At 50.3% G+C, this 12,508-nt stretch overlaps 6 protein-coding genes across 6 annotated transcripts; 2 read left to right on the forward strand and 4 right to left on the reverse strand.

Annotated features, from left to right (window-relative positions):
* Positions 1-886: 886 nt before the first annotated feature.
* FTJAE_10954 (alcohol dehydrogenase) lies at positions 887-2,035 on the reverse strand (the record flags this gene model as incomplete). Its single annotated transcript, XM_037343846.1, has 2 exons — positions 887-1,927; positions 1,982-2,035. The coding sequence occupies 2 exons, from the start codon at positions 2,033-2,035 to the stop codon at positions 887-889; spliced, it is 1,095 nt and encodes a 364-aa protein (XP_037201947.1).
* A 534-nt stretch (positions 2,036-2,569) lies between these two features.
* FTJAE_10955 (regulatory amdA) lies at positions 2,570-7,357 on the forward strand (the record flags this gene model as incomplete). The annotated part of the gene is made up of 7 exons (XM_037343847.1): positions 2,570-2,598; positions 2,658-4,245; positions 4,863-4,927; positions 4,971-5,251; positions 5,302-5,559; positions 5,609-7,048; positions 7,104-7,357. The coding sequence occupies 7 exons, from the start codon at positions 2,570-2,572 to the stop codon at positions 7,355-7,357; spliced, it is 3,915 nt and encodes a 1,304-aa protein (XP_037201948.1).
* A 63-nt stretch (positions 7,358-7,420) lies between these two features.
* Positions 7,421-7,786, reverse strand: FTJAE_10956 (polysaccharide deacetylase family; the record flags this gene model as incomplete). The annotated part of the gene is made up of 2 exons (XM_037343848.1): positions 7,421-7,550; positions 7,599-7,786. The coding sequence occupies 2 exons, from the start codon at positions 7,784-7,786 to the stop codon at positions 7,421-7,423; spliced, it is 318 nt and encodes a 105-aa protein (XP_037201949.1).
* Positions 7,787-7,802: 16 nt separating this feature from the next.
* Positions 7,803-8,558, reverse strand: FTJAE_10957 (polysaccharide deacetylase family; the record flags this gene model as incomplete). Its single annotated transcript, XM_037343849.1, has 4 exons — positions 7,803-7,853; positions 7,905-8,013; positions 8,074-8,245; positions 8,300-8,558. The coding sequence occupies 4 exons, from the start codon at positions 8,556-8,558 to the stop codon at positions 7,803-7,805; spliced, it is 591 nt and encodes a 196-aa protein (XP_037201950.1).
* Positions 8,559-9,138: 580 nt separating this feature from the next.
* FTJAE_10958 (neutral amino acid permease) lies at positions 9,139-10,688 on the forward strand (the record flags this gene model as incomplete). The annotated part of the gene is made up of 4 exons (XM_037343850.1): positions 9,139-9,316; positions 9,367-9,564; positions 9,606-9,849; positions 9,899-10,688. 4 exons carry the CDS (start codon positions 9,139-9,141, stop codon positions 10,686-10,688), a joined length of 1,410 nt encoding a protein of 469 aa, XP_037201951.1.
* Positions 10,689-10,982: 294 nt separating this feature from the next.
* FTJAE_10959 (uncharacterized protein) lies at positions 10,983-12,301 on the reverse strand (the record flags this gene model as incomplete). The annotated part of the gene is made up of 6 exons (XM_037343851.1): positions 10,983-11,314; positions 11,368-11,532; positions 11,583-11,671; positions 11,726-11,928; positions 11,985-12,212; positions 12,281-12,301. 6 exons carry the CDS (start codon positions 12,299-12,301, stop codon positions 10,983-10,985), a joined length of 1,038 nt encoding a protein of 345 aa, XP_037201952.1.
* Between the last annotated feature and the right edge of the window lie 207 nt (positions 12,302-12,508).

Here is a 12,508-nt window from a genome sequence, read left to right on the forward strand (position 1 = left end):
TGTGGGGACTATCAACTCAAAACAACACTTCTCAAGCAACATCAGCCAACCAACCAATGGCACCAACGATTTTGTGAACTTGAAGATGTGTTCGGCACCAGGAAGGGTCTTGGGAGTTGGGAGTCGCAGCTCTGAAGAAGGTCCCACACGCCAAGTACCAAGACGGTCACTCTCAAAAGTTCAGTTTGGCTGAAAGATGGCTAGGGCTTTGAACAGGTGGCAGTAGTAAGACCCGGAGCATTTCATTTGTAACATCGGAACGCCTGAACTATTGCAGCAGAGGGAGGGTTTGGGGGAGCGGCCCGGACTGCGTAAACACAGGTATGCTCGGTACGCTGTCACGCCGGAGGGTGCAGTTTCGTGGAGGGCAAGGTGGGAGGTGGAGGCTCCGACACGGAGCCATCCACGTCTATTCACAGGCCGTGTACAGCGAGATCACCAAGATGAAGGACCAGGCAACAGAGTATATGAAGGGGGTGGTGATTATAAGCTCTCAGTCACAGGTCTCAACTGCAAATAACACATCTAGCTCACATAAATGAGTCCATGAACGAGTCTCTTACCGTACATCGTTGTCTGCGTGATGCCAAAGAAACAAGCAAGCGTGACATTTGTTTACAAGATATAAAAGAACGCGGGCTCTTGCACTGAGAAAGAGAAACGGACAGTGTCACTGTGACCTGCATACCTAGATGAATGGACGTGTGTGATTGACTGTCGAGTGGTTGTGACAAGGTGCCTGTGGAGTGACATGATTCATCTTCAACTCCTACCACCAAGACCCATCTTCCACTCAGGCTTCTTCTCCAGCAGACGTTGCACTAAATCCTTGCAGGTACAATTTGATCACTTCTGAAAGTCTCTTTGGTCTCAATGTCTTCGTTACTCATATCTGTACAACAATTCTTCCCTTGAACGCCGCATCCTCATAAATATCAACAATGTCCGGAATCTTCTCGAACGGCAATACAGTCAAATGCGATCTGACACCCGCCTCCTCCACGACCTTCATCATCCTCTCCGTCGCAGCTCTCCCCGCCACGTAACTCCCCTTGATGGTCAACTCCCGAAACACAATAGGGGCAGCGTCGAACTGCCACGAGTTCTGCGGAAGACCGAGTATTCCCAACGTCCCCTTGATCCTGAGGATATTGAGCGCCCACCGATTCGCTTCCAACGATGGCGTGCAGACTACTGCTGCGGCAACACCTTCGCCGTTTGTGAAGTCGTAGATCGCTTTTGATGCGGCTGCGGTGTCGGAAGAGTCGACAACAAGGTCAGGTCTCAACGAAGAATTCTCCACGTCTGATGCTAACTGTCGACCAGCCTCTCTACTATCCACCGCAACGACCTTGAACCCGAGCGCTTTTGCGAACTGTACTCCCAAGTGCCCAAGTCCACCGATACCCACGATTGCAACCGTTTCTCCCTTACCCACTCCCGCTGTGGCGCCCTCAAGACTTCCCCAGACTGTTGCTCCCGCACAAGTGAGTGGCGCCGCTTGCTCAAAGGAGATCGAATCCGGTAGTTTCACGGTTGTCTCTGGATCAGCAGACGCATACTCCGCAAACCCTCCGTCATGCAAGAAACCAGCTGTTTCCCGGTTATCGCAGAATCTGGGATCAAGCTCGTCGCCTCTTCTTTCAGTCAAGCGACATCCTACGCACGAGCCGCAAGCATGTTTGAAGTTGAGGATGCCAACACGATCGCCGACTTTGAGATCTCCTTGGTAGCTGCCACCCAGTTTGGCAATGACTCCAGCTATCTCATGAGATGGGATCAGACCAATTGGTGCTGGTTTCTCGAACTCGCCTTGCAATGCTTGTAGGTCTGAGTGACAGAAGCCAGCGGCGTGAACTCGCACGAGAATGTCTGTGTCTCTGATGGAGGGTAATGAACGCTCCCCCAAGGCATACGGTTTGTTATACTGGGTATTGTCAGCACTCGTCCATTGTGGCTAATTCTTTGCAGCCATGCTCACCTCTGCGATGTAGGCCGCTCTCATCCGAGATGGCAATGCTGCGTCGGCCTCCATTGCGATTACTTCTGTTGTTTCACAAAAGCTCTCCGGTTTCAACCTCGAAGAACGAGATCAACACTGTCTACCTCCAGAGCCGATCGCCGCGTTATCTCCCGGCCTGGACTACGCTGGCTTCAGGGGGCAAGAAAACACCGAACCTTGATTTAGGGTGTCAAAATAAACTTAGCAAAGAGTCCCCTAAGCTTAGGCTATATTACCTAAGTCTTTTTGTCATTTAGGATCGAGGTTCTGTGTTTTCTTTCCTTCCCTAGCTTGTCCCATCAAGACCCGCTATGTCACGATGTTGGAGTACCCCAACAGGGATCTTGGGGTAAGTCTCCAGCCATGGTCAAGATACTCCAACGGCTTGAGTGGACCACAAAGCGGGTTGACCGTTGAGATTAACAATCAATGTCTTTAGAAATGGAATGATGGCATTGCTTTATCTATGTTGATAAACTGATAAGTTTGTCTCTAGACTGTGATTCTCTTGGCTAGTACGTTTCGACACCTCCCTCACGCCATTCCGCCTCGATCGACGCCGCAACCATGTCTGTTTTCTTCAAAGAAATTCTACCGTAAGTTGACTTCCAAGCCAGACTCACAGAACAAGACAAGATACTGATATTCTGTCCAGTGGTAACCCTGTTCAGGCAGGCGACGTCGAGGCCCTGCTTGACCCTCTCAACCTCACCATCCGCCCCGAAGAATCTTCAGAATACCAGCTTCTCCTCGCAGCAGTTCACGACTGCGCAGAACGTGTCTCCAATCTTCCCGACTATCAACCTGTCCCGGATATTGAGAGATTTCCTCGTCAAAATATCCACCTTCCGGAAGAACACGAGCAAAGCTACGGCCATGCCTGGGCGCATCGTTTCATCATCGAGGGCGACAAGTCCTCACGCTCAGCTTTGGCGGGGAAGTCTGTTTGTCTGAAAGACTGTATCGCTGTTGCTGGTGTGCCGCAGTTCTTTGGAAGCGATGCATTTCCCGCTTGGACGCCGTCGACTGATGCGACTGTTGTCACCAGAGTTCTCGAGGCTGGTGCCGTGATTACGGGAACAGCGACGTGTGAAAACTTCTGCAACTCGACATCCTCCTTCACGAGTGCGCAGGGTACAATCGACAACCCGCGCAAGGCTGGTTATTCCGCTGGCGGTAGTACCTCTGGTGGCGCGGCTCTTGTCACGGGCGGTCTGGCCGACATTGCTATCGGTACAGACCAAGGCGGTAGCATCCGTGTACCAGCCTCGCTGTGCGGTTGTGTCGGGTTCAAGCCAACACATGGACTGGTCCCATATACAGGCATCACGAGTGGCGATCAGATTGATGACCACGCTGGACCACTCGCCAGGACGGTGGACGAAGTCGCTGCTTGCCTCGATGCCATTGCAGGCTACGATGGGCTCGACGACCGATCACTTGGCGCACCATCACCCGGATCATTTAACTACCTGGATTCATTGGCCGGTGCATCTGTCAAGGGTCTCCGAATTGGCGTTCTGAAGGAAGGCTACGACAATGATCTGGTACAACCAGGCGTGAAGCAGACTTTCTTCGACACCATCAATAGGCTCAAATCGCTCGGTGCAAATGTCGAGGAAGTATCAATTCCCCTCCACAAAGAAGGCCCTTCAATATGGACAATCCAGCAACGCATTTCGGGCTCGGCAGGCATCCTAGGCCAAGCCAACGGGCGTCGAGGTCTCTACTTGACTGAGTTCGAGCAAGCCCGTCTTCCATGGACATCTTCTGAATTCGAGAAACTCTTCCCTTCCACCAAAAATACAGTCATCAACGGCATCTATCTCTCCCGCAATTTCCCCGGTCTCTACGCAAAGACAGTCAACATCGGTCGCCAAATACGCGACGCATACGAAGCAAAGTTCAGAGACTACGACGTCATCATCATGCCAACGACACCCTTCGTCGCACCGCGTCACGGCTCACGAGAGTCTGTGCTCAAGTCCTTCGAGCCGAGCATCGGGATGACGAACAACACTGCCATCTTCAACGTCACGGGTAACCCTGCTCTGTCACTTCCTGTTGGTTGGTCAAAGGCTGTTGATGATGCCAGTGTTCTGTTGCCTGTTGGGTTGCAGATCGTTGGTGGCCTTTGGCAAGAGAAGAAGGTTTTGAACGTTGCGAAGGCGCTGGAGAGTAGTTTTGATTGGGAGCAGGAGGGGAAGTCTACGGTCGAGGAGACGGAGGATGTGCTGAATGAGGTTCGACGTGTTAGAGAATCTTCACATCTGTAAAGCCGGTATTTGGTGTCTGTAGAAGGGACAGTATTTTGTTGCTATGCATATTACATTTGATCATTGACCGCGTGTGCTCGTTGTACTTTACATGACTACAAGTTTCTAAACTCCTCCTTGACCTTCAAACTCCCACCTTGTCTTAGTCCGAAGCTGATAATATCTCTTTGTAATATCTCGAGCGTTTGCGAACCATCTCGATCAAGTCGGCCTTTTTCCAGGATGATATGCAACTAACGCGATACAGTGCTATTCTCGCCCATTTCTGTTAGTTGATTATCTTCCAGCCAAAGATAACGCTAGCAGACGCTACTCCAAGCCTGCCCCACCCACGACTCCATGATAAACCCAGGTACTCCATTCGCCTCCTCTATCACCATTCCTCTCCGTCTCTTGGAGCCACTGCTGCAGAATGGGTGACAACATCGGCACATACGAGACTCCAAACAAGCGACAAAGAGTGGGTTACAATGGAGCTGGAGTCAATATACGCATGTGCCCACATTGCGGGCGCACCTTCAAGAGAACCGAGCATCTCGAGAGACACGTCAGAACACGTGAGTCTCGCTACCTGATCGAGACAGGGTAGCTGGCTAATGGGAGGGTGCATGAGTAGATACCAAAGAGAAGCCGTTTCTGTGTCATTGCGGTGCGTCGTTTGCGAGACGTGACTTGCTCACGCGTCATCAAAGGCTAGCTGAGCATGAGGGCGACGTGCCATCGCCTGAACCTGCGCGAGGGAATGTGACTGTAGTACAGCAGAGAAATGACAGCATAGGTGACCCAGACTTGGCTGCAGCTGTGTCACTCTCTGGCCTAAGTGTTGATCCATGGTTCTGTGCGAGAACACAGCAGCCTATGCAGCTCCCTGTTGCGGTTCCCCAGGCAGCGGATGAACAAGTGCAACACCAACCAAGTGCAGACGATGGCCAATTCGTCCCCAACTTTCTGTCACCACAAATGCTCGACAGCGGTCAGTCCCCTCAGACCTTTGTTTCGCACGAACACAGCTGACTCAGAAAGGCGTCGACTTTGACACTCACTTCCGCGAGTTCACCAGTTTCCTTGACGGTGTTGGACTCTCTGCCGAGTGGAGCCCTTTCTTTGGCGACCCTGACAGACATGAGGAACCACCCATCGATCCCGCCCTTACACAAGACACTGATGAAGAGACTTCGCCTCGACAAGGAGCTCCAACCCGAGCTGGAACACCCTTCAGCTCATGGCTACCGTCTGCACCTACGGGTAATCGGATATCCAATTATGTCTCTGACACAGACAGTAAGTCTTCGCTTCGGACCTTGATCGAAGTCGTCGCTTACACAGACAGATCCAAGGGCCATTGACCCCGAAACACGACCGTTCAAGGTCACCGAAGAGCAGAGATCGAAGCTGAAAGCATCTATTCTTGACCACGCGCATCTCCTTGACCCCGCTTTCTGTGTCCCATCGAGACACGCTCTCACGCGTTACGTGACTTCTTTCTTCGGCGGCTTTCATACGCACATGCCATTCATCCACATCCCGACATGGCAGATCAACGACCACTCGCCTGAGCTGATATTCGGCATCGCCGCTATTGGGGCGCAGTACTGCTTCGAGTCGGGAGTCTCGGGGAGGTTGTTCTTCGCCGGGAAAGCGCTGCTGATGGAAAGGCTGAGAAAGGAATCAAACTCATTTAGCCTCTCAACGCTTCCCATAACTCATGTCAATTCACAAAATGGTCGGCGTGGCGATACGGAGGCTGATTCGGCAGTTGAGACCATCAGGGCCTTGATCACGCTCATGGGCTTTGCAACTTGGGAACCGAAAGCGCCAATGGTCCAGGAGTCCTTCATATTGCAAGGCATTCTCACTCAGGTCCTTCGAAACTCTGGCCTTGAGGACGTCGATGAGACCACGTCGCCAACGCCATCAGATCAGCCAAGTGACGGCAACTCATTGTGGCACGAGTGGAAGACGTGGATCAAGCAAGAGTCAAACAGGCGCTCCAAGCTCATCGGCTTCTCATTCCTTCATACTCACAGCATCGCATACAACGTCTACCCAACGCTCCGTAGTAACGAGATCGGTCTTCGCCTGCCGTGCTCCACGAAGGAATGGAAAGCTCCGACACCAGCGTTATGGCGCGCTGCGACAAAAGAGATTCAAGAGCCACAGCTGTTCTTCCGAGAAGCGCTATCATTACTTCTTAAGAACAAGAGTGACACTGCGCCATTGTTGCCGATTCCTACGCCGTTGGGTAACTATGTCCTTCTCCATGGACTACTGCAGAGAATACACATCGTGCGAGATCTGAGCCTTCCAGTCACCAACTCGGCTGTCCTTCCTAGTGAAGAGGTTGAGAAACTCGAGCGAGGGTTGCGCTCGTGGACTTCGTGCTGGCAACAAGCACCAGAGTCAACCCTCGACCCAAACAACGAGAACGGACCGATCCCCTTCACTTCCAGTTCTCTTCTGTCGCTAGCTTATGTGCGCATATATCTGCACTTGGGTCCTTACAGACAGCTTGAGACACGAGATCCGCAACGTATCGCCAATGCCATCGCAAGCAGTCCCGATATTGAGCGAAGTGACGGCGTTATTGCTGCGCTCCTCTACTCGGCGCACATGATTGGCATCCCGGTCAGACTTGGAGTTGATCGAGTCGCTCGGAGTCAAGCCTTCTTCTGGAGTGTGAGACACTCACTATCTGGTCTGGACTGCGCAGTGTTGTTGAGCAAGTGGCTATCGAAGCTTGGAGAAACAATCACCGACCATCCACTGAGTGGTAAGTCTCTGCTTGTGATGGGACACACGACTTTCGATGCTAACATGGTCTCCAGATAGCGAAGACAGGATCTTACACTGGGTGAGATGCATCGTCGAGGAGGCATACACGGTCGTCGATTTCGATCAAGGTGTAGACACGGATCATCCAACTCTTCTCGACTTCCGACATCCTAGTAACTTATGCCTGGCAGTTCTAAAGATATGGGCACATTTCTTCAAGAGTAATACGCAATGGCCTTTCATCAACATCATTGGTATCGGGCTGGAAAAGTACAGGGAGATTCTTATTCACAAGTACCTCGGTTGATCTTTCTCTTGAGGTATGATCACAGATTGTGGAAGCGCTTTGTTTGTTACTGCCAATGATACCCTACTTCTGTTCCTGAGTCTTGGGCATAACAGCTCCCTTTGGTGGCTTATTCTTCTTTTTGAACTCATCGCACATCTGCTCCATCGTCACCCACTCAACACCTTCATGCTTGTTGATATACTCGATCAATCTGTTCTTCGTTAGTCCTTGCACAGTCTCTGTTGGCTACAGCGCTCACCTTTCGTGCATCAGCAGAGCATGCGGCCGGCCGGAAACATCCGGATGGACTGTGAGGGGGAACACGCAGATCTCATCGGGATCATCGGCGTATTCACGGTAGAAGTAGTCAAAGTGGTCTCGCCACAGGTCTTCGACATCACGAGAGTTGACCCAGCCGTGACTATTGGGGGCGTCTTTGATGAACATCATGGGGGGGAGGCTATCACGGTGTCAGGTTATTCTCGGCATCATTGTCGCAAGCGTAGTGGACATACTACCATAAGTGTTAGTACTTGATCTTGAACCAATTGTTTCCAAAACTCACCTCATCTAGATACCAGTTTGCTGGAATCTCAACAAGCCCTGTATCCTGTCCCTTGACTAATGGTTTCATCCAAGTCTCGGCCTTTTGCTTGTAGTCAATTTTGGTCCAGCTATCATTAGTTCGTAGCCAATACATATGACAATCATCATGAGACATTGAGTGATCATACTCAATGCCATAGCTCAGCATCAGATCAACGCCCTCCTTGCTAGTCTCCCACCAAGGAGCGACACTTCCGCGGGGAGGTTTGCCGCAGAACTCTGTGAGCATCTTGTGAGTCTTTTCCAAGACATCCCGCTGTTGCTCTAGTGTCATGTCGGAAGGGTTCTCGTGAGAGTAGCCTATCGTACGATCGTTAGTTACAGGGGTCAATGTGAGATGGTCACATCACGAACCGTGGAGCCCTATTTCATGGCCTGCATCACGGACCATGGCGCATTCTTCGGGGAAAGTCTCAAGACTGTGGCCAGGGATGAACCATGTCGCCTTGATGTTGTACTTGTCGAACAACTTGAGCATTCGACGAGTCCCATGTGTTCCTGCAAACAGGCCACGGGAGATATCGCTGGGTGAGTCTTCACCTCCATAGGAGCCGAGCCAGCCAGCAACGGCATCAACATCGACTCCATACGAGCACAAAATACGCTTAGGCATAGTGGCGTTTGCTTTGGTGACAATGGAAAGGAGTGGGGATCAATTGAGGACTGGGACACGATATGCAGTGCAATAATTATGTGAACAATCTCCAGGAAGTCAAGCAGCTCAGATAGCTCTCCCTAGAAATACGTCAAGATTCTAGAATCTAGACCCCCAAGAATCACGCATGCGGCAGTCTCCCCGCGTCTCCAACCCAAAGATTACACCAATACCGATAACCAAGAGGGGTAACGACGCTTATCGTCATCCAACTTATCATGGGGTATCATTCACCCCAGAACTAATCCCACGCTAGTCTCCAACTCCAACGCTATGCTCCAACTCTCTTATCACTCTACGAGTCAGGATCTTCCCCAGAGTTTTACAGGGGCTGTTCTCTCTACCCCAGACCTTATCATTGGACTTTGATGAAGCATCCACCGAGATATTGCTGGGTTCTTGATAAAGTTGAGCTTGGCGAGGACTGCCGGTGTTGATCGACAAGTGATAATAGACAGGTCGATCCCACCGTTTCGAGTCCTGCATCAATCCATCTTGTTTTTCTTCATCATCTTTCATAAACATTACTTCGACCAATATGAGTTCTTCTGAAGGTGAGAAAGGCGAGAAGCAGGCTGGTGGTATGCTCAGCAATGGAAGCATTGAGCTTGGAAGACAAGAGGGTGTTGATGATGGAGAGGTCTTTCAGAAAATTCCTGGCAAGGTTGACTTCCGCACTGTTGGGTGGATTCAGGCCTCTGTCATCTTCCTGAAGGGTAAGTTATTGTAACATACATGTCTTTGAAGCTTAAGCTAACTATTCTAGTCATTTTCGCAACTGGTGTCCTTACAATTCCGAGCGCTATGTACGTCCTCGGTGCTCTCCCTGGTGCGATCAACGTCCTCGGGTGGCAAGGCCTCAACACATACTGTGCCATTGTCCAAGGAAACTTCCGGAACAGACATGCTGGTTGTCACAGCATCGCTGATATGGCGAATGTAGTTGGCGGTACTTGGCTGAAGGGTAAGACAACCTGAAAGTACCATATGCACAAAGGCTAATAGTTACTGTCTCAGAGGTCGTTGGAGTCCTGTTCCTCGTCACATACGCCATTGTTGGTGCTTCAGGTATCTTTGGTACTTCAGTGGCACTCAATGTCCTTAGCAATCACGCTATCTGTACCAATTGGTTCATGCTGGTGGCGACAATTGCTGTTCTCATCCTTGCAAGTGTCCGCAAGTTTGAGAACATTGCTTGGCTCACTTGGGCTGGTTTCTTGACAGTCTATGTTGCTGTTTTCATCGTTGTGTAAGTCCCGTCCATCTTATACACCTTTCCTTTGCTAACATAACTCTAGCGTCGGCGTTACAACCCTCGATCGACCTGCTGCCGCTCCTCAAACTGGAGACTACGACTTCGGCTACCATGTCATCGGCCATCCCACTTTCGTTGCAGCCATCACATCAGTCTCTACAATCTTCTGCAGTGGTGCTGGAACGTCCGCCTTCCTGCCAGTCATCTCTGAGATGCGCCGACCTCGAGACTACAATAAGGCTGTCTACCTCTGCATGGGTATCGTTACTGCATCATACCTCACTTTCTCGCTTGTTGTCTACAAGTATTGTGGACAATGGGTTGCTTCTCCATCGCTGGGAAGTGCAGGCCCAACCATCAAGAAGGTCGCTTATGGTATTGGCCTGACTGGTCTCCTTGTCAGCGCCTGTCTGTATGTCCATGTCGCAGCCAAGTACCTCTTCGTTCGACTTCTTCGACACTCAGAGCACTTCCAGAAGAACACTGTGGTTCACTGGGCAGTCTGGCTGGGATGCACGACTGCCATGTCGGCTGTTTCGTTCCTCCTCGCCTCTGGAATCCCTATCTTCAACTACCTCCTGGCTCTCGCTGGAAGCCTCACCTTTTCACCTCTCGCACTGGGCTTGCCTGGATATCTTTGGGTGTATGACCACCAGCATTACCGAAAGGGAAAGTTGTGGCAGGTTATCGTTTACTATCTCAACTGGCTGATGATTGCGTTGTCCGTTTTCTTGACTATTGGTGGAACCTATGGTGTTATCCAGAACATCATCGATGCTTATTCACAGGGACTTATTGGAGGAGCCTTCAGCTGTGAGAACAATGATAGGTAGATTATTGTAACTCAAGCCTAGTATAGTATTCGAGTTCAAGCTTATTCACTCCATACCTCCCTTTTGCAAGCCATCGCTTCTGAGTCAGCCACTGGAACCTATCTTCTGTCTGACACGGTGGCGGAAAGAAATCCAAAATGATATCATACTATCTTCGTCTATCCAATATGTAACTGCCATCGTATATAAAGCGCCCAGTGTAATAGCATGTACATATATGCTGTCGAATCCAAATATTCCTTATTTCATAAATCATGTATCTAGTTCCTCCAACGCCAGGCTCTATTGTGAATATCATAGTCCCAAATTCCGACTGGCCGCACTTTGCTCGCTCGCACTGCAAGTATCCGGATTTGCCAGTTCGTGGGAAACGCGTATATGAGTTACCAACTCGATCTCATCATCTCTCACGCCCCATTTTGCATACGAAGATGGTGGCGCTTGTCCTTTATGTCCGCCAGTCTTGGATGTTTGTCCTACTCCAATCCTTGTGTGGTTGCCATAGCCGCTCAGCTGGTGTGAAGACGAGCGGTTTGTTGACTTTTTCGATCGCACGATGAATGTTCGGAGGCCAGGGAGGCAAACGACGATGACGGCGGTGCTCATTTCGGCGAGGGTTAATGTGTCTACACTGTGTCAGTTTATGCATTTGAAAGAGGGCTTTAGGAATGAAACGTACTGCCGGATTCGTCCTCGAGCTCAAAGTTGGTAACATTGTAGGCGATGAATCGTGAAAGGCTGACTATCAATGTGATGGTTCCCAAGGAAAAGACGCCAATGAGGCCGATTTTTTGTTCCTTGCGCAATCTCAAGTGCTTAAGTAAAAAGAATGGATAGACGAATACTGGGACCATGTTAGATATTAAAAGAAGTAGTAAGGCTTTCGGGACCTACTCAGCAAATCGGTGGAAAAGTTGAGAGCCCACTGAATGCAGAAGGAAGGGTACGAATTCCAAGCTGACTTGAGTTGGTTTTCGATGGACCTGTTTGACGCCTGTCAGTTCGAAAAGTTCGGCAAATCATGTCGTCAAGCGTACCAGTTATCGTAGAAAGGCAAGCATATGAGAGTATTCGTGAGGACCGACGCAAGCAGAGCGCAACCGAGATAAATCGAGATTCCCAGTAATACTTTTCTCAAGGTTTCCAGAACCCTGGGAATCAACGTCCAGTAGAAGAGAACAATGGATATCTTGGGAAAGTAGATCCCCGTGTCGAAGAAGTACTCGGCCACTAACACGGTCTAGACATAGTTGATCAGCATTGTCGTTTCTCCTTCGCAGCGGCTGTGCGTCACACCTTCAAATACTCCACATTATTGACTACCAGCTCGGATCCGATCGCAGGGTTATCGATGAGAATTAGGAGCGCGAGAGTCGAGCAGATAAACCATCCCAAGCTGAAGATCCATCCCAGCCATGCAAAGATATCCGATAGGTTAAGGAGGTTCTGCTTGAGGAGGTAATGCGCCCAGGATCGTAGAACAAGAACAACTAATGCCAAAGCAAGCAATACTGCTTGTATAGCCTACGCAGTCCAGTTAGTACCAAAGAAAGACCCAGGGAATCTGAGCAGTATGTATTTTACAAACATACAATAGAAGTATTGATATTCATTGATGCTTGGCTGGCGGCCACAGCCTTGGTTCTACCGCCGAACAGAGATGCGACAAGAAGGGGACATGGGTAACTGAAGAAGGAAAATGCCGCTGGCGGATGGCAGCGCATTTAGCTTTAAACGTCTCGCTGAAACCAACCACTAGACTTTAGAGTTCAAAGCTTGGCTCAGCTAGAGCTTTGCACTATTCTCGATGGGGTTGTACA

This window comes from Fusarium tjaetaba (assembly GCF_013396195.1).
Source record: "Fusarium tjaetaba strain NRRL 66243 chromosome Unknown NRRL66243_c0000264, whole genome shotgun sequence".
NCBI classification, from domain to species: Eukaryota; Fungi; Ascomycota; class Sordariomycetes; order Hypocreales; family Nectriaceae; genus Fusarium; species Fusarium tjaetaba.